Source organism: Apium graveolens, chromosome 7 (assembly GCF_009905375.1).
Source record: "Apium graveolens cultivar Ventura chromosome 7, ASM990537v1, whole genome shotgun sequence".
Taxonomy (NCBI): Eukaryota; Viridiplantae; Streptophyta; class Magnoliopsida; order Apiales; family Apiaceae; genus Apium; species Apium graveolens.
Genome location: NC_133653.1, coordinates 155,463,704 through 155,488,094, shown reverse-complemented (window position 1 = coordinate 155,488,094; position 24,391 = coordinate 155,463,704). Strand labels below are relative to the sequence as shown.

Here is a 24,391-nt window from a genome sequence, read left to right as displayed (position 1 = left end):
CTTACTGGAAATCAGAACTTACTGAAGTCAGAACTTATATCAGAACTTAAGTCCGTCAGGATTTATATCAGGACTTAAGTGCGGATACTTCAGATAAGGAAAGCAGCTGATTTATAGGAAAGATTCATGACTAAAATAATAGAAGATATGCATGGAGAGTTAGAAGACTAGAAGACTTGTAAAAGATAATATCTGATTGATATATTTTAGGAGACATAATTATATTCCATATAAATTAGAATATATCTTCTAACTGTGTACTATATAAACACAGCTTAGGGTTTACACTATATGTGTTATCATTCACGAGGACGATTATATATTGTAACCTAGCAGTTCTTAGTGATATTGTTCATCACTGAGAGAGAACAACTGTTCTATTGTAACAGAGTTTATTATATTGAATATACTTGATTACTGTTACATACTTATGTTCGAAATAAATTTGATTGTATAAACACTATATTCAACCCCCTTCTATAGTATTGTGTGACCTAACACCGTAATAGAAATAAAAAACACTACTAATTCTATTCCTAATGTTGAGGAGTTAGTCGAGATAACTAATAATAAATTTTTAATTCCATCAGTCATATCCGTTGTTCTTACAAAATATTGATCATCCAGGCCCGATTTTAATATCTAAGAAACTTACTAGTACTAAGATTTATGGTCCATGGAGACGGTCTCTTTCGATTGCTTTATCAGCAAAGAACAAATTAGGCATAATGAATGGATATGTGCCACAACCTGATGATTTTTCTCTTCTTAGATTTCAATGGGATAAGGTCAATGATATGGTTATTTGTTGGATCTTAAATACTGTGTCTGCTGAGATCGACAATGGAATGGATTTTGGTAACACTGCTTATGAGGTTTGGGAAGAGTTAAGTGATCAGTTTTCTAGTGTTAACGGTATCAAGTACTCAAAGATCTTCATGCCTTGGAGCAAGGTGATAGGTCTGCTGAAATTTTTTACCACAAGATGAAGAACCTTTTGGATGAATACAATGCCCTTGAACATGTGATTCCTTATAAAACTGGTTAAAAATATGACTCTCACAATCTTTAGGAGGATAAAGAACAGAGGAAAAAAGTTACTCCGGTTTCTGATGGGCTTAAAGGATAGTTTTACAACTGCACGAGGTCAAATCATGATGGTGCCACTGCCTACTGTTTCTCAAGCATTTGCATTAGTTAAACAGGAGGAAAGACAGAGGCAAAGAGGTTTCTTTCATCCAAATTCCTTCATTTCTACTGTAAGGAATAACATTATTCCTACTGGTGATTCAGCTGCTACTTATCATAAGAAGCAATCCTTTAAGTGTACTTATTATCACATGGATGGTCACCTTATGGAGACATGCTATAAATTGGTTGGTTATCCACCCAAGGGTAGAGGTAGAGGCAAATTTACTACTGGTGTTTAAGCCATTACCTCAATCAATGTAAGTTACTGTCTCTGTTGGTGCTTCTATTCAATCTGATACTTCTATTGCTTCTACTTCTAGGACCACTCACAATCAACAATATGCTACCACTCACAATCAGCAACAGGCTATTATTGATGAACTTCAACAACAGATGTCAACCTTGATGAATTTTATGATGCATAACAGATGTGCTACTCCTGAAGATCATATTAACAGCATGGCAGCATATTCACTGCTATCTTATTCGTACTTGGATCTGATAATTGTTTGGGTTATTGATACATGGGCTTCTCATCACATGAGTTGCAACAAAAGTTTGTTTACTCATTTAAGTTTTGCTTCTCAGCCAGTTCACATAGCTTTACCAAATAATCATATTGTTAAAGTTGAGCAGATAAGAACTATAAAACTGACTAATGATATACAACTGTCAAATGTCATATTTGTTCCACAGTTAAACTGCAACTTGCTATCTCTCAGTAAACTTGTAAAACATAATATAATGTAATATGTAATCGAGGAATTATAATTCAACATGAAACAGAAATAGATAAACAATATTCAATTGTGAAGCATAGGAACTATCAAGATGAAGATATGATATGTACAAAGAATCGAAAGATGCAAATGACTCTCTAAGTCCACAATCAAGTCATGGGAAGAAGTTCATTAACATGTTCAAGCATCTATAAGGAATAAGACATCAAAGGACTTTCAGTATTAGTTACATGGTGTGATTTGAAGTATTAAAGATCAGGGGTTCATTGGTTGAATCTAGAAATAACCATCTAAGATGTATCAGCTTTGCAATGCAAAATGAATTGAATTAAATCAATTAATGTTAGTTGTTTGTGAACCAGACCAATGCAGTAAATATCAACATTCCAGAAAAGATTTATTTCAGTAACATAGAAGAAATGGTTCTTTGATTACAGCTATTGGAGATAGAGAAAATACATCAAGGCAAATTCAACACTTGAAGGTCGCAGGTTAAGGGGTCACAGGTTGGAAGTGTGAAGAAAATTACTAAGGAAAAACCAACTCTGTGGTCGCAGGTTAGCAAACCAAGTCTGTGGTTGCAGGTCGCAGATTAGCAAACCAAAGCATATGGTCGCAGGTTGAGACTCTGTGGTCGCAGTTTAGCAAATACAAGTTGCAGATTATGGTCGCAGGTTACCCAAGTTTCTCTAGTCGCCAGTTAGCACTTGGAAGTTAATTCAGATTAAAATGAAGCAATTGATTTGGTTTGTGTGGATAAAATGATGTCACCTGTCCAATATAGATTAAAGACTATAAAAGTAGCAAATGTATGTAAATTCATTTGGTTATCTTTTTCAGTTCAACAGAAAGCGTTTTATGGGAGCTCCATTAAAGAACCTCATTTATTAAGCTTGTGTGCTGCTGAATTTATTGTAACTAATCAATTCTTTGATTAGATTGTAGCAACCTCAAGAATTATATTAATAAAATAATATATTCCTCGAATTGTTTTGTGTCTACTTTGATTCTGTACTTATAACGAAGAACTTTTAAACGAATCGAAAAAAATTGTAGGTATCGTATTCAACCCCCCTTCTATGATACTTTGGGACTAACAATTGGTATCAGAGCTTGTTTATTGACATACAAATCAAGACACGGAGAAAGAAACAAGTTCTTGAATTTTTTTTAAATTTTTTTTAATTTTCAAAAATTCTCATTTCTTGAAATTTTTGAAATTTAAATTATTTTAATTCCGCCAAGATGATGAATAACCAAAGAAATGGAAGTATCAAGGTTCCCCCATTCGACATAGATAATTACAACCTATGGAAGAAAAAGATGATGATGTTTATGAAAGCTTCGAATCCACTTTATATTGAGATATTACTGAATGGCCCTTATGTCCCGATGGAAGTAGTTGTTGAATTCACTACTGCAACTGGTGCAAGAATTCCTTCCTCATCTACTCCCAGGGATCTGTATAAATATACGGAGACTGACAAGGAGTTGATAAATCTGGACAAAAGCCTTCAACTCATAATTCTGGAATCGATCGATAATTATATGAGTCATCAATTTCTAGGAAGTAATAGTGCAAAGGATATGTGGGATACCATTGAGCTTTTGATGAAAGCTACAGAAGAAGTCAAAGAGAACAGGATGGATATTCTGACTACTCAGTATGAGGCATTCAAACTTCAACTTGGAGAAACACTGTCTTCACTCTTTGATAGATATACAAGACTGTAAAGCGAATTAAAGCTACAAGGGAAAGTTTATCCTATACGAGAGTCTAACAGAAAGTTTATGCTGACTCTCCCAGTTCACCTGGAATAAAAGAACACATCAATCAGGAAAAGAGCTGATTTTATAACCATGTATATGGATGTGATTTATGGAAAGCTAAGAACCCATGAACTGGAGTAAGAGCAGAGAGATATTATCTATGGACCTGGTTCCATTGACAGTAAGAGTACGATACTTGTAAAAACCACTGCACTTGTAGTTCGTGAACCTGAAACCCAAGAAGTCAAGGTTGCACTCTCCTCAACAATCAAGGAGATTGTTGTAGCTGAAATTGCTCATGGTGAGACAAAGGATGAAAGTGAGTTTTACACTCAGGAAGAACTTGAACAGTTGGAGGATAAATCTATGGCATCTTTTCCCCCATTGCTAAACTAGTTACAATTAGAAGTCTATTGGCTATTGTTATTGCCAAAGGGTGGTTTATTGAGCAACTTGATGTCAATAATGCCTTTTTATATGGTGATTTATCAGAGGAGGTTTATATGCAACTTCCCCTTGGTTATCATCTTGTTGGTTGTAGCTCTGTGCCTAATTTGGTTTGCAAATTGGTTAAATTCCTGTATGGATTAAAACAAGTTTCTCGTGAATGGTTTACCAAACTTATAACAGCTCTATTAGAAGCAGGGTATACTTAATCGGTTTATGATCATTTTTTGTTCACTTTCAGTACAAATAATGGTTTTATTGTTGTGGCAGTGTACGTTGATGATATTTTGTTACCTAACGACGATTACAATCTCATTTTATCTTTAAAGACTCTTTTGGATCAAAAGTTTAGTATCAAGAATTTAGGATCTGTTAAATATTGCTTGGGTCTTGCGATAAACATAAATAATCAAGGATTGTTTCTTGGTCAGCACAAGTTCATTACCGATCTACTTGCTTCTGCTGGAATGGAACAGTGTAAAACTCTTTCAGTTCCACTTAATCCACATATGAAATTGTATGACAGTACTAAATCTGGTCCATTGTTACCTGATCCTTCTGTCTATAGGGCTCTTGTCAGTAAATTGTTATATCTTACCTCTTCTCGGCCATATATATCATTTTATGTTCAGTTATTGAGTCAGTTTATTCATGCTCCTGGGGAGGCACATATGAATGGAGTAACACAGGTTTTAAGGTACTTAAAACTGATTTCTCAACATGGTTTGTTCTTCCCATCTGAAAAGGATTTACATCTCCATGATTTTAGTGATAGTGACTGGGGTGCAGATCCTAATGATCGTAGATCCGTTGGAGGGTATTGTTTTCTTCTTTATAATGCGGCTAAATCTTAACGTTCTAAGACGCAATCTCTAACCTCTCGTAGCTCAGCTAAAGCTGAATACATGGCTTTAGCTATGCCTCTTGTTAAGTCTTACGGCTAAAGAATCTTTTATTTGATTTCGGGGTTCATGTTAACAGTCGTGTTCCTTTGTTGCGTGACAACAAGTCTATTGTCGATCTTACTGCTAATCATATTTATTATGCATGTACCAAACATATCGAGATAGATTGTCATTTTATTCGGGATAAAATTCAAGTATGGTTTAATCAGTATTTCTCAAATTTCCACCAAAGATAATAGTTCTAATATTCTTACCAAGGGTTTTGGAAAGGTACCTCAGTGGTTATGTTCTTTCAAGTTGGGACTTAAGTTTCCACTTATGTTCTCAACTTGTGGGGAGGATAATGACGCTGGTTCTGGTACTAGTATAGCACCGGGATCATCACCAGCTCTATAGTATATCAGATTCAGCAAGCAACTCGATTGATATATTTTTTGTCCAAGGAGCAAATCAGACCGGTCAACTTATCCAGAGTATAGAATTGAATTTACTTAATAGAAAATTAGCGTTAAGATTCACCCAAACAACACCTTACATACTGTGACAAATTCAGTTAGACGAATGAAAACTGTCATTCCTTAGTCGACTAGTGTATATATAAGATTTGTGCATCTCTTTATTTTCTAATCTTGTTCTACACATTTTAATAGAAATCAACAAACTTAGTTCTCAATTGTCGTTGATCTCCATGGAGTCTTTAATTGTCATCTTATATAATTATTATTAAATTATATCATATAATTTTTTTAATAAATAAATTACACGTCATAAATTTTTTAACTTAATTTAGATTTAGAATATAATATTATATTAGATAAGTCCGTGCATGCACTGGTTTAAACTAGTATGAACAATGAGTGATATATATACTTAATATATATATATATATATGGAGTTGTTCAAATGAGAACACCCACTAATATAAGAACTGAGATCTAATCTCTGCCACACGTTTTAAGTAATTACTTTCAATCTAGATTGAGCGGCTGACTTGCAACCCCTAGGTCATAAGAAATTTTATCAAGCTTCACACAACCACCCCACCAGACCAGCCCCCACCCCCGACGCCTTCGCTCTAGCTCCGCCGCCACCCAACCACCTGACATGTTATTTCCACCTCTCTCTCTCCCCTCATCTCCCCCAAATCTTTCTCTCTTTCTCGTACATTAATATGTACATACATACATTTCAACTTTAAAGATGCTGTCATTATCGTCCCAGTTCGGCGTCACCGCCCCGCCCCGCCGCTCATTTCCGCCCTCTCACTTTCTCTCTCTTATAAATGACTGCTCCTATCTATGCAATTTTCTGATTTGCTACCTAATATCGTTAGTGATTTTCATAGAAATCTGGTGATGACTTGCGTCCTTTTTTTGGTGATCTTGGTATGATGTTTGATGGTCGGTGTTGGTGAGGGGAGGCAGAGGTTGAATGTGGTGAATGAAAGTAGTGGCAGTATGGTGCTTGTGGTTATTTTTACTTCAAATTTTGATAATTTTTAATGTTAATTGAGTAGTGATTTTCGTAAAACGTTGGTGATTTGTTGATCTTGATCGGAGGCAGTGACCGGATGTTGGCAATTTCTGTTTTCCGGTGGTAATATTTGGTTTAACGGTGGTGATTTTATGTTTGACGGTGGTGATTTTCTGGTGGTCGCCGGAGTTGGTGGTGGCCGGAAATGATGGACATCATAGGTGATGGTGGTTAATGGGTGGTTGAATTGAAAAGAAGATGGTGCATTTTTTAAATTTTTAAATATTAATTATTAAATGAAGGTGAGAGATGAATAAGATGCATCTAAATGCATCGATAGGATTAGATCTCATATCTCACAATAGTGGGGTTCTCATTGGAGTAAGACCTTATATATATATATATAACTAGAACGGGGCTCAAACTCTCAAATTCGAATTCCGCCAATATCAAATAATTATATTATTATTTATACCCTATTAAAACTCCCAGGTTCGAAATCCACCAACAACAAATATTTATATTAATATTTATATACCATCTACGATTCGGCTTCGAATCTCACCAATAAAAAATATTTATATTAATAAAAATATTATAATTTTAAATAAAATAAATATATTAATAAAAATTGCACGTATTGTGAAGTTAGTACGATATAACAAATAAACAAATTGCGGCACATGAATACAGGAGCACTCATACGGTTATCAATCTTTAATAGTAGAATTTATTTAAAGTTTTCAGTATACTCTTTAGAGATGTATAAGTAATCCTTGTGCTTGAAAAGTTTATATATTTTATTAACCATAAAATCCTGCAACTTGTAGTTTAAACTCTCTTGCTGCACGTTTTCCTTATTTATGGCGCTATAGTGCTGAAAATAGAGTAAATAAGAGAACTCAGAGCAACACCAACAGTCACCTGGTATTATTATACTCATAAAAATTATTATCAAATGAGTTTTTAATAATTTAAGATACAAATATATATTTCACTCCAACAATCCTTCTCAAATTCATCTTTATCTATTTTTAATCTAATTTCTAAATAATATATGTATAAATTAAAATTGAGAAAAGTGATATATATTAATTAAAAATAAAGAGAGGAGAGATGAGAGATGAGAGACTCCTACATAGAAAATATTGGCTCTTCAAATTTTGAAGAGAATTTGAAAGCTTGTTGGAGTAAGTTTTTGGTGCATTGTCTTCAAATTTTGACTTAAAAATTGATGTAGAAAATTTGTGAGAGATGCTCTTAAGACTTAAGAGCATTTATGGCTTAAGTTAAGATTTCATTTCATGTATGTATCAGTAATGTTACATCTAGGGCTTTATATAGCCAAATCATACATTTATATTTCATAGGGTTAAATATCAAAGTGGTCACTTAACTCAAGGCCATATATCAATTTGATCATTAAATTTATCGGGATATCATTTGAATCACTAAAGTCATAATAAATATCGAACGGATACTTCAATATAGGTGCTCGGGAATTAAAAATTATTTTTATAGAGTTCTATATATTTTTCTTGAATTCTATTATAACCAAATGAAAATGTATGAATTCTAGTATTTTTGATAATATAGTGAGATTTTTAAAAATTGATCTACTATTTATTTTTAATTTTATAGTTATATTTTTTGATTTAAATAAAAATAATTAGTAGATAAATTTTTAAAAATCTCACTAGATCATCTAAAATAATAGGAATTCATAACTTTTCATTTGGTTGTAATAGGATTCAAGAAACACGTATAAAACTCCATAAAATAATTTTTCATTCTCGAGCACCTATTTTGAGGTATTCATTTGATATTTATTATGACTTTAGTGATTCAAATGATACCCCGTTAAGTTTGATGATGAAACTGATATATGGTATTCAGTTGAGTGACAACTTTGATATTTAAGCCATATTTTATATATCAATACTATTGCATCTATGGCTCTTTATAGCCAAAGTATACATTAACTACAACGGGAGTGAGAGGCCAAAAATTTTATCCAGTTATCCATCCACTAACGAGGGTAAGGTGAAAAGCTAAGAGTTATTAATACTACAAGACTTTTACCTTTTTATAATAATGATTTTTCTAATGTGGGTTATGTGCACATATTAATCACAAATTTTTATAAATTTATCTTGTTTTAACTGGCCAATATTTTTTAATGACGATGGACTCGCTGTATTTATGACAAATACACCAATCAAAATACTCTAAACTTTATAAGTTTTAGTGCTTAGGATGTGCCCATGAACACACACTAAACAAACCCTTATAATAATACAAATAATTAGGGCTGTCAAAAAAATTCGAAAAATCCGATATTCGTCCGAAAAATCTGCATTCGTATTCGAAATAAAACGGATATTTTCCGTATCCGGAATAAAACGGATGTTATCCGTATTCGAATCCGACGATTACGGATACGGATACGGATATAGGCATATCCGTATCCGATAATATCCGAATAAATATATTTTTTATTTAAATATTTAAATAATTTAAAAATATATTATATTAAATTTATAGTGTGTTTATGTGTGTACACACATATATATATTAAATATTATACTTATACAAATTTTATAGACATATAGAAAATAAAATCATTTGAGTTAAACAATTTAAAGATAAAGATTATATTTTAAATAAAAATTAAATTTTTTTTTTGAAAAATTAAAATATGATTAAATCACTTTATCTCTTATTTTAATTTTAAAAATGAATTTTTAATTTTTACTATATTTTTTCAATTGTTTTCAAAAAAAATTTAATTTTTAATACAAAATAAAAAATCTGATTGAAAATCGGATTCGGATATTATCACTATCCGCATAGTATCCGTCGGATTCGGATTCAGATATTATTCTTTAAATATTTACGGATTCGAATACGGATATAAATCTTTGAATTCGAATTCAGATACGGATATAGGCAGATTCGTATCCGAATTATCCATTTGATGGTGCTACAAATAATAGTGCTCGTAGCTCACATTGCATTTTCTTAATCCCGTACTGTACTTGGTTTCAACTCTTATTAATCCATAAACTCTTTCCATTTGCCACTTTACAAAATAAACACGGGTTCAATAATTTAAGAAGTTACAGTACAATAAATTCCCCGAAAAAAACATAGCCTGGAAGTATCAAGTGTAATTCTTAATTGCACAACACAACTAGACTTGCAATATAGATAAAGAGAACTTTGATTAGTTCAGGAGCTTGATGCTACAAACTAAACCGTGCAGCTAAGAGTTGCAGGCTGCATGCAACAAACTTTATGATTAATTCAAGAACCAAACATTTTAAGGTTATTTACAGTAATAAAAAAAGTCCGGATTTCCATGGGCGCTAGTTCCACAACAAGTCTTTTTGGATCAATGGGTCCTCCCCTTAAGATCTTGTTTTCCTCTGTCTTGCCTTCTACTTTCCAAACTAGTCTTTTTTTCTCCATCTCAGCTCTTTCTTGATTACCAGATAAGTTCATCTCTACCACCTTGATTATCTGAAAGGAATATAACAATGATGTTAAACACTGTCTTAAAAGATATATATCAGGAATTGTGGTGTGACAGAGTTTACCTTCTTTCCACTGAACAGCTTCTTCAGTTCCACACTTGCCATTACAGAATAGTCTTTATCTTCTCCACTCTTAATATAAAACAGACCCGCATAAGCATCCAGTTACACAAGTTCAAGGAATATAATAGCAGCATATTGGATACAAGAAATTGTGGGCGGTCAATAAATTTATATCACAACAAAGGTTTTTTGTAGCGAACCTATAATCTATATACAGGTGCTATAACAAAGTGGCTGGCACAGAACTTTTCAAACTAGGTCCAACATATAACAAGAAACATATGGCAAAAAATTTAGGAAGTACAACACCACACATATGTATGATACAAAGTGTAAGTTCTTAATATAATTAATAAAATTACGGAGCCTATTTCGCCACAATATATATGATGCCATAACCCCAAGAAGCACTTATCAATCTCATATAAAACTTAGTACTGGTTGTCTAAAGATCTAAATTATGGCAGATCCTATTAATACGATTATATCATGTGACTTTAACCTGAGTTGTGTTACCTAGTCCTTCTATTTCAACCCGAGTATAAAAAACAGCTTCTAGAGGAGCCATGTTACCTAGTCCTTTTATTTCAACCCGAGGACCGAGCTAGCCACTTGACAATCAGAAACAGATATGCAGAACACCTAATATTCAGCCAAAAATATGCAAAATATTCAAAAAGATCTACCATGTCCGACACTTAGTATCATTTTTAACACTTCCAGCCTAGTCCGAATAACATAGTAGAGGATTCTGTAACATCCAGCCCGACTAACACAACACACATGGACACACATGTGACATTACCAGTCCCACATTATCTTAGCAGATACAAAAATTGTTTAAAACTTCAGCTATGAATTACTACTAAAAGCTATTAGTAAGGAACTAAGAGAACAACGAAAGAATTTAAAACCTCGTATAAATGAGCTAAACGGAGAAGCACTATCCCACTATTAAGTTCCTGCAACCATCAAACAATAAGAGACTCCAGTTAACTGCACCGACTAAACTCATATGTTTGTCTACATCCTCGCCTGGTAACAGTATTTGCATACTCCCTACTTGCCTACATACCTGAAGAGTTACTACAGCAATATTCTTAGGTAAGCTATAGGAGGAATCGACAGCTGAAAAAGTTGGTACATGGGTACTCATCCAGTTACTATCGTCCTGGAAAGGAACAACAAACATGATCACACAAGTCTTGTAGCCTCACTTACAGGGTCAACTTTAAGAACATTTATCCTCCTACCTGTTCTGCAAATGCTAAAAGAAGTGGAGAATATATCTCTTGGCCAAATGTGCGACGCCACTTGGCCCCTTCTCCAAGAGGGTCAATTCTGATATAAAATATTCCTTTAACCTGCAGATTGTTGAGTCAAAATTTCAGACAAGCAGTACCGAACTGATAAGCAAACCACCACAACCAAATAATGGTACACCAGCAGTTTTGTAATCATGAAAATAACTGTTCAATTATAACGCAATGCAAACTTCATATCTTTTATTTCTCTCAAGGAAATCAAGTTATGAAGTTAATAATCCAAGACCTAGGGAGAACAGCAGCATCTGCAGAAAACTAGAAAAGAAACCAAATATGCACTCAACCGATATAGGTCCACTGGAAGACGCCACAAGAGAAATCCCAACTCGGAAATATGGAAATCCTTTAAACAACCCAAATTTGTTTTTGAATTGGCGGAATCCCTTCCGTTTTCATTGTTTAACCCTAATCGAAAGAAGGGGGTGCAGGGAAAGGTAACTTTTGTTAATTAATGTCATCCAATAAAATTGCAATAGACATGACAGTTAGCTTTCACTGCAATTTTTTTCCTTCTAAACAACTGAATTTTTCTTTTTAAAAAATCAAGCCATAGTCTCTCTTTTTAACTCATGGTAACTCAAAGAGGATTTATAGTACTGGTTTGTGATGATACGCTGCGAACTACAATTATGTTAGACATGACGTTCAGCCGATATACAAAATTAGTGAAATAGAATGGCTAAATATCTAAGTAAAGCAAGCACACAACCGCTATTCTAATAATACGGACATATAATATATGTAAATATATGTGTGTGGGGGGTGTGTGTATAGGCTTATGGCCTCTATCAAATATAATTAGGGTTATTGATGTTGTGCACAATTACGGGGGTAGATAGTAAAGTATTGCTCCCAACAGTTCCCGTTTCATTTTTCTAACTCGATATATATTTTTTATTCTGATAAGCCAGCTTGAGATAAGGTGGCATGCACAAGATAGTTTAAAGAAAGAATCTTTATTGTAAAGCAGGAAAGCTTTAATGTAATTGGGGCACAGTTCCAAAATTTCAGTAGCAAAATGTCAAGGACATAATTTTCATGAACAAGGTTACTTGTACATTTTTCGGTTTTGGCTACCGTAAGTGTTGGAACCTCAGATGCGACATTCACTTTGTGCGCTTTGACTGAAATTTGGACACTTTGACCAACTGGAACCACATATGAGATGAGCAACTAGTGCCAAAAAAAAGAAGAAGCAGAAGAGCAGAAGATATTCGGAGCTTGGTTTTAATGCAAAGACGTGTATTGATAATAAAAAACCAATACTATACGTTTAAGGGAAAACCATTTGAAATTTGCATGGAAACATGTTTAGTTCTTGGTATAATATAATATCTAAGGTAGCTATATATTAATAAATTATGTCTTGTATCTGTACCCATGTCCATAAATAGGGCAAGGTCCCCGTGTCACCAATTTTCAGAAATCAGAAAGAGGATACATACCAACTAAATATCTGACCACATGACAAAGCAACAAATTAAAATCTAGTCCTATATAGTTGGCCGAAGAAGCATTACACTAACCAAAGCACCACTTTGATAGAACACATAAGTGTATCTCACATGCACAATGACCTCAATTAGTACAGTACACTAACCATCAAGCCTTTGCATTCTTTGAGGACACAAACTTCTTCATTCAATACCTCACCAACTCCTCTAGAATCATCGAAAAGGAGCCTCCTGTGTTATTGAAAGATAACTATTTAAAAACTACATTCCGTCGTAGTAGTAACTCAATGGAAAATAGAAAAAAAATCAAAAGTAAATAGATATAGTTCAGAAATAAGAGGCAGGAACAAGCAAAACAAACCTATGGAGCATCAACTCTATTTGACCATCTACCAAACTGGCCCCACCCACTGCACGATCTACCAACACCGAAAGTTCCATCTTCTCATCCTTGACATACATCCCAAGATTTATCTAAAGAACAAGAACACATGAAGAAAGAGTCAATGTGGTAACAAAAAATAAGGAATATTTTCTCACACAAACAACATATAACAAAATTAGGGCACATTCCTCTTCCATTTTACAAGACAGACAGATAGATCTGTGTATCAAGTTTGTAAAACTTTAAACCCATAATATAAAATAGTGTTAAGCATATAGGTTTTTATGTGTTTCAAGTAAAAATATTAATCGTCCCAAATTGTCAAACAGCAGTCACCATTACCTAAAAAATTGAGAACTTAAATAATCTATGACCTTGACATTTCACCGGGTACAATCACATTCAAGTATAATCAGAGCTGGGGTGCGCTGGATTTGACCAGTAGTTTCACTTTTGTCAATTTTATTCCCTTCCTGATTGGATTATTAGGCCATGGATTAAATTATATTTTGACTACATAATAAGTCTAAAAAGACTGTTATTTTTGTTCATTTAAAAGGTGATATGATCATTTAGCAAAAAATACATAAAATAAGGTGATATGATTATGATTACACAATATTATATGGTAATTCATATACTCAGTTACTAGATTATATCTATATTTTGTTTGAATATAGTCATAACATGATAGATCAAGTGTAGAATTAATCATAGATAGTTTCTTATATTATCAAATCAGTAATTTTTTTTAGGGTTAATTATCAAATCCGGTTTTATTGGATACTATATCTATCACTCGTTGGGTCCAAATATATCAAGTGAGTTCCTCATTGCAAAAGTGACTCAACTCAGTCACTAAAGAGAAATTTTGTATCAACTTGGTCACAGAAAATTTAAAAATTTGTATAAATTTAGCCTTGACAGATGGTCTCCTTGATTCAAGTTTTCAAAGTAGCTACTAAGCTGAGTCACTTTTGCAATGAGTGACTCACTTGATACATTTGGACACGATGAGTGATTTCTATACAATTAACCCAACATTTTTCAATATGTTTTACTGTAAATGCTTCTAATACATGGAATAAATCTCAAAGTGGTCATTCAAGTGAAAGCCACATATTAATGAAATCACTCTATTTATTGGGACTGATTTACAGCCTCTAGTTGAGAGTCATGACAGCCCCGTTAGTCAGCCTCGTTCCCGCCAAGTCAACGAGGCTGACTCACGGAGCAGTCATTACTCTTAACTAGAGTGGTGCAAATGACTCCCTGATAACTTGAGTAGTTTTTTGATATGTGCATTTCACTTCAGTGACCACTTTGAACTTTAACTCAATTTATATGATGACTATTGCATCGTCAAAGATTTGTTGAATTTGTTGCGAATAATAGATAAAAGAAAAAGTTTAAAACCTTGATATATGCAACGACCCTAGTTAGTACATTTAGTTAGACCAGTGGACTCTCTTACTTTCAGACCAGGGAGTATGAAAATAATGTGTAAACTATAAGGTCAAAGGGCAGGGTAGGAACATGCTGCCATTAGAAAAATGCTACTAACACCAGCCATATGGTAGACGGAAAGCATACAGGGTAATAGTTTCCGGCAATTGGTTGGTGGACTTGCAGGTCCCAATCTTCTCTGTAATCTCGAACCTGACACAAGCAACACAATTTTATATTTTGGGGAGATGGATAACAAGAAATCAATAATAGAGGTTACGCATTTAACAAGCCTTCAGGTAGCTTCATCTTGCCACCAAAATTGAGGTAACATGTTTGCCTTATTACCACATATAATAAGTACAATAATGGGTAGAACGTAGAAAACAGTGGCTGGCATACCCTTCTTATGAAGTCCCTCCCATTTGAATCAGTGTAAAAGGTTCTATTTGTCTTCAAGGCTGTGGAAATTTGAGCTGTTATTTCTTTACCCATTGTATCATCCACGGGAATAGGTCCAATCTACATCAAAAAATAGAAATAGAAAAAAGTTACTTTAGTTATTTAGGAACCATAATTTAGCATTAACTCACATTATATTCCACTTCCACATGTTCCGCTCCCTTGTATACTCTCGTGACCTGATGCAAATTGAGTTTCTGGACATTAAGGAGCAGACAATTGCAAATAAAAAAGGATGTAATTACATGTTATTTACTAAAGAAATAAATCAAATTAGTATTAGGAGTTAATATATAAAAAAGAAGTACGACTAACAAAAACTTACAGGAAAGATAAGCCTAATGAAGTACCTGATATATCCAAGCATTGATCTGTTGGTGTATTTCATCTACCATTGGACCCTTCATAACAGTAAGAGAAACCTGCAACAAGGAATTTTTATATTTTCCTCTAATATTAAATTTATATTGAACTATTAAATAATCACGGAAAAAAGAAAGTCAAACACATTACACATTGATGTACCTTGCCTTCAGGTTTAATTAGATATGTATTATTTGGGCGAAAGACATATGCCCCAGAGGCCTGCAGTCATTTAAAAAAGGTATGAAATAGGGTTCAATTGGACCAAAATAACTGCAAAACTTCTTACATAACAGCTGTATATATACTTACACAATGCAACACGATCAACACAAGAAAATTTATTACCTGATAAACTCTATCAAATCCTTCATACCCTGAATAATAACTGTATGTCTGTTCAGCAGCCGTCCTTACCTAAAAGATGAAGCAAACATTAACACCGCATGGCAATGGCGCCAATCCTTCTCTTTATAATTTACTTTTCTTAAGAATTGGAAGATCTGTATTACAACTACGACCCTTCCGAGTCAGTGTGGGATTTCCAAAGTCATGATATATATACTTGCAAAAGGAATAAGAACTCTTTCAACTGGAAAGGTAAAATAAACTATCTGATTTACAATGCTTATTCATTTCAAAGCTTATTTAGTGAGTCAACTTCCAACAATACAACATAAAAATATTGTAAAGAAAAAAATATTGAATGCACACAATACCAAATTTCTGCTGTTACTGTACTGAATAACTTTTCCCTCTTTTGTACTGTAATGTAGCTTCAGATTTCCTTGGCCAATTTCGACTAAATTATCAAGGCCTCCTTCAGGCCTGGATATTGATGACATTGTTACACTAGCACCTGTATTTGTCAGGAAAGAAAAAGTAAAGTTTAGCTCATACCCCCACAATTATTGCTTTCAAGCCTCTAAAACAGAGCTGACGATGCCAATGTAATAACCTGTTTTATTTGCTGTTGAAATGATATAAGTACTGAAACCAAGTGGTGGTACAACTACTGAAAAGACAAGCCAGTAGCTTGGGGTGTTATTAGGAGATACACCCAAGTATGCTTTAACATGATAATTTCTGGTGTTCAACGAATAATTGGTCAGAGGAAGAAGCTGTGAAACAATTTCTCTTCCAGCAGAATCCTGAACAACTACTTCCTTGGAGGAAACCTGTACGAAATATAATAAGCACAAGTTTACAAGACTTGTTCGTGCACCTCAACAAGGTCTTTGCCCACAATATGTTGCACTTCAAATAACTAATGGCAATATATTCAGGTCATTAATGTTTCTTACACATTTGTTAACTTGGTTATTCACACTATATAAATTAGGTTTTAGTAAAGCATCAGTTCTGTGTCTTGCATATTGGATGAAGATGAAACAAGCAGAAACTCTAATTCATGTCTCAAAGTAATAATGGAGCGGAAATTCCAAAAAATCTTCTCATAAGTTGCAGCAGAGTAGTGTTAGTACAAGACTCGGATATTCAGACTCAGATGTAAGTTCCATGCACATAAAAGTAATATTAAATATAATATAAGTAGTACCATAGTAGTAATCTTATTAAGCATATAGAAATGACAGAGAGGCCAGATACAGCCATTCATATGGAGAACTAGAGATGAATGATGCTAAAATAAATTTAATCTTAGTTTGGAAAGATAGAATCACAATACATACACAGAAAAACATAAAGCTGCAATGTAATACATTAATTAGCTTATAATTTAATCTACGGGTCTAATTGAGTTTATTCTAATCTTTTATATTCTGTAATAGATTAATCATGTGTAACACTCCTTTTAAGGCTTTTATAAGCACAAGTTTACAACTAATAAATACTAAGGGTGCTAGTTCTTTTGGATCATCCTGTGTGGGTTGTCGAACAATCTGGTACGTATTAACGGGCCGTTTTCCAATATATGAAGATATGCATGTAAATTTTTATGATGATCACATCAGTTTGGTATTGATATTGAATGAATATAAAAGCTCCTAACATGCTGATAGTCACTCAAATGGAGATACGATAACACTTGGTACTTATCCTGCTGGCTTGTAATGGTACATTTGGTTGGGAATAAAGAAAATGAAGAGAATATTTACAATACTATAATTAGAACTGTCCAAATTGGGATTGCAATATTTTATTACAATAAGTGGTTATTTCTATATAGAGTATTATTATATAGAGGTTCTACTGTAATAAGTAACACATGTTCCTAATTCTTAATTTATCAAAGAACATAAAGCAGAAAAAATAATAAACTTATTTAATAATATATACCACAGTTTTTTTTTTATAATATATATACAATCTCCAGAAAGCTTTATATTTTGAAGACCAATTCGTAGATAATTTCTATAAAAATTCTCCAGATTTATTCAACTTCCCATGTAATGAGATATTCCTATAGTTCAAATTACCAACACCCGAACCACCATGTTTAGTCAGCAAGCAAATGAAATTCGAATTTACTTTATATAAATGTCTCTGGTTTTCTATGCATATAAATTAATTTTTCTTCAAAACTCATCTATCTAATAACTTCCTAAAATTCCAAAAAACAGTGTTTAAGCTCGCCTATATTAAATCAATGTGCTACCGGGGAGCGGGGACACCATCTACATTTATATTTAACAAGTTTTAACTATTATTTCTTTGAGAGAAGTCTACAGCATGCAAGTCCTTTTTCAGTGACACGCAATAAAGGTTCCAAAAATATAACCCCCCCCCCCCGACCCCAAAGAAATTTCGCTTAACATGCAGGAGGCGAAAAGAACTTTTATGAAGATTTATGCTAGGATCGGACAATATTTTTAAAGAAATTAAGTAATCTTCTAATATCTATAATGGCCAAGAACTCGTAAAAGGATAAAATCGTCAGGCAGATTGCAAGTCAGTCAGTTTTATCTGTTGAAATTCCATAACTTGCTTTCTTGCAAATATTATAAAATATAATGGTTCGCCTACTACACTAAAAGGGAAGGGAGATAAGAAAACACCATCAAGCAGGCCATTACGCGGTTTATACTTTTCATTTTCCAGTAATAAGTAGTTAAAGGGCGGATTCATGATTTCATTAATTACTTCATATAAATTTTATTTAAATTCTGTTTCCAGAAACATTCATGTATTTTTTTTACCAACTCATTTGGGGCTATTGTTTCCCTTTCCACTGTTCTTGTTGTAAACTTTTGTATTAATAACATTGCTGCCTATATATATAAATTAAACATAACTATTTTAAAAGATGTAAGAAAAAAACTTGAAACAGAATAGTTTTTAAGCATCTGCCTCTCTGCTCCTAGATTGATATTGATTGATGTTTTTAGAAAAGGAACGGCGTTAAACAATTTATATATAATATATAGAACATTAGTGATGGGGAAAAAGTGATAACTTACAGGTATTCGAACAACTTCCTCCCTCTTCCATCCTAATGGGTTATAGACGATAACAACCTAATAAGGAGAGGAAAAGATGATTGATGAACCTGAAATAATTTCAAAACTAATCTTTAAAGAAATGTACAAGGAGAAGGAACTTTATTCGTACCAAGCCTTTTCCATTAGCCAGCAGATTCTCTGACGGAGGGCAGTAACTTATATTGAGAAGTGGACACTGGAGAGAAAAGATTGACAGTTTAGACTAAAGAACAATTTTCTTTTACAACAGAGAACTGATAAAAAAATGACAAAAGAAGTACCGGTAAACAAAATATAGATATATAAAATGGAATATGCATATATATAAATAACAAATTTATTCTTTACTATGCAAAGAGGAAAAAAAATGTTGACACTAAATGATGGCTTTGAGTCTTTGACTACACTTTCAAAAAAAAAAATTTTAATGAATACAAAATTGTATTTTCTTCCTCTTTCACATCGGGAACTTTCTTGCTGACTGAACAAAAATAACTCTGAAGGAACACAAGAAATATGCTTCATCTTCAAAGCATCAGTATAGAGACAAATACAGTTGTGGTGGTCTACTGCTGACCGAATATTTCAAATAAAGAGTAAGTTCAAATATTGCTATTAGAGGTTATGAGATAAAATATGATCCATGAAGTACTACAAAAGTAAAAAAATGTCATAATATGTGAGTTTACTATAATTTCACAAGGTAAGTTATTAATTTAAGAAAGCCAACAAGTTTCAATGATTCTTTGAATGGGACATATGCACTGCATACTACACGAACAACAGATTTAGACATAGAGTTATCTTGCAATCTGAAAACCAGGCAGTATTTATTATCACAAGATAAAGGGTTGTGGTCTTGTTTGAGTTGTGCATAATCATCCAGACAATATAAAAAGATGAGACACATCTTGAATCAGTGAAAATCTGCTTTAGCACTCGACAAGGACACAGGCATTAACGGAAAACGCATGATAGGGACACTAATAAGTACATTAGCAGGATAAATCAGATAATGTTGGATAAATCATATAATGCCAGTAAGAATGTATTGCCTGCTGGAACTTGGTGCTCAAACCGTCACGACTAGAATTTAATCTTGAATCCGTTAGTGAAGCTAGAGATGAGACAACAACCTCTTCGGCCTGCATGACATAAATTTATTAAAACATTAAATGTATCAGATAGACAACCATGAAGAGGCACCCAGTTCGCCACCGTCCTTTTGTGTCATTCCATAATGCAAACAGTAACATTGTAGAATCATGTGCTGGTGTAGTGAAGGTCAGACAAAAGGTGGTTCATTGGTTCTGTCCATAATGTCAATAAATAAATCAGTTGCACCTTCGCATAGCCCATCGAAATTCGCAATGCATAATCAGCAGCTACATGTTGCCTTTCAGTACCACTAACTGCATCGTGGTGTTGAGCAAGTGCTAATGCATCACCCAATATATCTGTGTTTGGACCTGAACCAGTCCTGCCCATGAAGTATTCCAACTGCCTTGCTGCCTAAATTTTGGGGAAAATATTGACAGCTGATGAAGGGAATACAAACATAAGATCATTTATCGTGTAAAAACTCTTAAGGACCTTACCAGATAGTAGGAACTCATCATTCTAACATAACCTTTTAAAGCCGGCCTACTCGTAAAGTAACCTGTCCAATATGCATTTTCTTGATCTGCATACCTGAACAAGGTTGTTTAAATCTGTCATTTTTGGAAAAAAGTACTTGGTTATTCATAGCAAGTAAAAACATTATACTCACGGAAAGAAATCACCCGTTTTAACAGGCCATGTCTCTTCTGCCGCATACTTTGCATCAGTGTAAATTGACGGGGTAGAATACATAGCATTAACACGGCCATCCTGTTAAACATCAGCACATTATAAATATCAATAACAATGGATGACTGTAACAAAGATAAAAAGATTTCAAACCATTGGAAATTTGATAAACACGAATATACCATGTTAACATAATGAATAAACTTGTCCATTTGTCTAAACCATGAAACTGCATACTGATATCGAAAATCTGTTCCCATGGCCCACATTAAGTGGTTTGTCCTGGTAACATTAGCCTAAAAAGACCAGACAGACATATTAGTACAATGTACATATTTTTTTTGAGGGAAATAGGTACAATGGACATATGTATGTGAATCTCCAAGTAGTAACTCTGTAGCACTATGAATAATTTTCAGTATAGAAAAAGAGAACATCTTGACAAAGTTTTGGAAAATCTTAAAATGATCAAGGCAGTCTGCAGTCATAGGTTATCAGAGAGAGAGATTAAAAAATTTAAGAGAGATAGTTTGCTTTTATTATTAAATTTAAGAGAGAGAGTTTGCTTTTACAATTTGTGACAAAAAGAATTGGTGACTTGTCGGGATTAACGCCAATATAGACAGTGACAAATTGGCTCGATTATGCTTAAATCGGGTCAATAAACGTTTTTTATGAAAACGGTCAAGAATCAGTGAAAATCAGATTAATCGGCCAAAAATCGTATAAACCGATAAAAAATCGGCCCTGATTGTTAAATGAAGGTACAATATATAGAAATATATATATATATTATATATATATATATATGAAAACTTAGAAAGTATAATTTGAATAAAAAATAAAAAAATTAGTGATATATCACGAACTCTCCTAATTTTTACTCACAAATTGATCCCCAATTCAAAAGCTACATCTTTACAAATTTTATTTATTCCGATCATAATTTATTTATAAATATAGTTATATAAATATGTGGTATTTATATATGCATAACCAAAATAATAAAAATAATTGTATATATAATAATTATTATAAATAGAAATTGATATCAAATTAATTTCGATTAATGGTCCGACTAATCATCCCGATTACATTAATCTACGATTACCTGGTCAATTCCTAGACGGTATCTCTACCGATTAAGTCCAATTCCCGCTTTTTACAAGTAACAATATAATTAGGAAACGACCACTACCCACAAATCTTAAATATAATAAAAAAAACATTAAACTAGAACTTTTTCCTTTAAGCCTTTCAAGCACCAACTCAGCATAATTCCTTACATAACTTATCGTCTAGGAAAATAACATTGATCTATGATGACTTAAAGAGAAATAGCGACGTTTACAGGTCAGATGAGGAAAATAAAAGATGAACATAAGATAAAATTAAAAAATGTTTCAATAAGCTAGAAATTACCTGAGCCAATGCAGCAGCTACAAAATCATTGACTCGCTCTTCAACATTGTAGTCAAACAAAAGAACATCATCCTGTTAAAAGAAAAATTATCAGCAATAACATCTGCAATGTTTAAGATCAGGAAATACAATGCCAAAACACATTAGTTTAACTTTTCACTTGTAAGCTCACCTGAATAGGTGGAGACACGTCATTTATTTCAAATGTAAAACCATCAGGTGGATCGTAGTGCCTGGGAAATATACCAGTAAATATCTGCACATAATCGATATGATTAATAAGAGGGCCTTTTTATCTTTATTGCTTTTTTAAATTTTGTGAACCCAAGACCATAATCATGTTCTACTAACAAAAGAACTAGATCCTAACCACTGTTAAGCTTATTAAAGTGAAAATAGGTACCTGTGAAGATGAGCCAAGAGACCTGGAGCCCCGCCATACGAACTCAAGGGATTTATCATCTTTCCGCTTAGCTCTGTCTTGGTAATCAATTCTAGCAAAATAGAGAGAGTCGAATCCCAGCTGCAACAGAATATTCCATTAAGTGGTGTCATAAACTCTTATGCTGCAGAATAAAATAAAAGTGATGTGGTTTTCAAGATTCTTTTACCGCGTCTAAATGTCAAAAAATATTAAATCAGAGGTCAACTGAAGAGACTAAATATGAAATGGAGTACCTCTGCACCTAACAAGTAAGCTTGAACAGCAGAATGTCCGAAAGGATCAATCTGCCAACCAACTCTAGGTGTTTGACCAAATTCATCCTTGATGAACAAATGTCCCATAGTAGTTTGATCAATCAGATCAATGTAATGTGGTGTTGCCTCATCATGCATACACATGCCCCCATTTCTAGTTTAAAAGTATAAAACAGAAAATAGAAGAATATTACGTTACAAATTTTACAATAAAAAATGGTGAAATTGAAAATTGCAATTATTATATAGTTGTACATGAACTCCAGTTGACCAGAATTGACAAGGTCCTTGACTTTCTTCTTAAGTGCTGGACTCTGCTGTCTCCACCACCGCTGAAAGAAGGCCTGAAAGTAGACCAATTATGAAAGATCCACACTGGTAATTCACATTTACTTGTAAGCTATATAATCTACCATTACCATTAATACACAGTAAAAAAGATGAAGAGCAGATAGGAAATTACCATTTCAACATAGATAAACTTGCGATTCTTATCATCCAAAAGTGCTTGAATAACAGAATCCAATACATTCTGAACACAAGCTCCCTGCCAATTACCGAAAGCAACACAACCATTAAGAAACCGAGAGGTGTCTCTTGGAATTTTTTATTTAGCCTACAAACTATGAAATTGTACAACTGAAATGGACAGCAGTGCAAAATGATCTCATCCAAATATGAAACAACAGAGAACAGTATTAGAGCAATGCGAAATTTGAAAAGTGCAGAACAATTGTTCAGACGGCCGATCACGAGCTTCCATAAAGGGATGTAAAAGTTACCCGGATGGAATTATTGCCACCAAAATAGTACTGATCAACGGTCTTCAACCAGCCAACATCATCATGAGAGTGAGGAACCAAATGAACATTGATTTTACCACCAACTATTCCCTGTGAAGTGTTGTAAGCTATGTACTTTGAATCCACACCAACACAACAACAACAACAAAACAATAAGATGAAGAAAAATGGGGAACATTTCAACTCAAAACCCTTGAAAACCTCCATTGATTTTAATTATATATATATATATATATGTGTGTGCAACTTAAGTTAAAACATTGTATATCTAATTCTGATGGTTGTGTAATGGATCAAACACGAGAAACTGGTGTTAAAGTAAGTTGGAGTTTCAGATGTTTTGTTCAGTTTGCCCCCAATTTCAACTACTTTTAAACTGGTGCTAAGTAGGAGTATATTATTATTGTTTAACGTTCTTATCCAAACTTTGGTTATTATTATTCATTATCCCATTTTCCACCAGTTCATTTATTTAGTATTCGATGTTCTGATATTTTATCTCAAAGAAAATGACAAGGATAACCTCATAATCTACTTGGAATAGATGGGACAATTTTCAGATTAATCAAATACTCTAGTGCTTACACACAAACTTTTGAAGAGTGTAGTTTACTTTACTCAACAAACAATAAGATGGTAGTATGATTGTATTTGGTTTTTCCGAATAATTAAAGTG

General features: G+C 33.3%; 1 protein-coding gene across 1 annotated transcript; it reads right to left on the bottom strand.

The window, feature by feature from the left end:
* Window positions 1–9,733: 9,733 nt before the first annotated feature.
* On the bottom strand, window positions 9,734–24,120 carry LOC141670780 (alpha-mannosidase At3g26720-like). Its single transcript, XM_074476778.1, has 29 exons — window positions 23,695–24,120; window positions 23,376–23,459; window positions 23,168–23,256; window positions 22,892–23,066; window positions 22,617–22,736; window positions 22,386–22,469; window positions 22,214–22,285; window positions 20,974–21,087; window positions 20,772–20,872; window positions 20,599–20,692; window positions 20,345–20,512; window positions 20,056–20,145; window positions 19,131–19,196; window positions 18,980–19,036; window positions 16,519–16,738; window positions 16,280–16,419; window positions 15,909–15,977; window positions 15,723–15,782; window positions 15,548–15,619; window positions 15,329–15,376; window positions 15,138–15,257; window positions 14,883–14,948; window positions 13,266–13,378; window positions 13,051–13,135; window positions 11,379–11,489; window positions 11,201–11,296; window positions 11,040–11,087; window positions 10,126–10,194; window positions 9,734–10,048 (listed from the first exon to the last, which is right to left on the bottom strand). Exons 1-29 carry the CDS (start codon window positions 23,920–23,922, stop codon window positions 9,833–9,835), a joined length of 3,075 nt encoding a protein of 1,024 aa, XP_074332879.1. The 5' UTR covers window positions 23,923–24,120; the 3' UTR covers window positions 9,734–9,832.
* Between the last annotated feature and the right edge of the window lie 271 nt (window positions 24,121–24,391).

Bases quoted from the DNA above. Each gene is read 5' to 3' on its own strand.
- LOC141670780 (XM_074476778.1), bottom strand. From the start codon at position 23,922: ATGGAGGTTTTCAAGGGTTTTGAGTTGAAATGTTCCCCATTTTTCTTC. The intron at 20,146-20,344 runs GTGCAACTGATT...TATGTCATGCAG, and splicing joins TTTCGATGGGCTATGCGAAG to GCCGAAGAGGTTGTTGTCTC. The intron at 15,620-15,722 runs GTACATCAATGT...TCCTTGTTGCAG, and splicing joins TAATTAAACCTGAAGGCAAG to GTTTCTCTTACTGTTATGAA.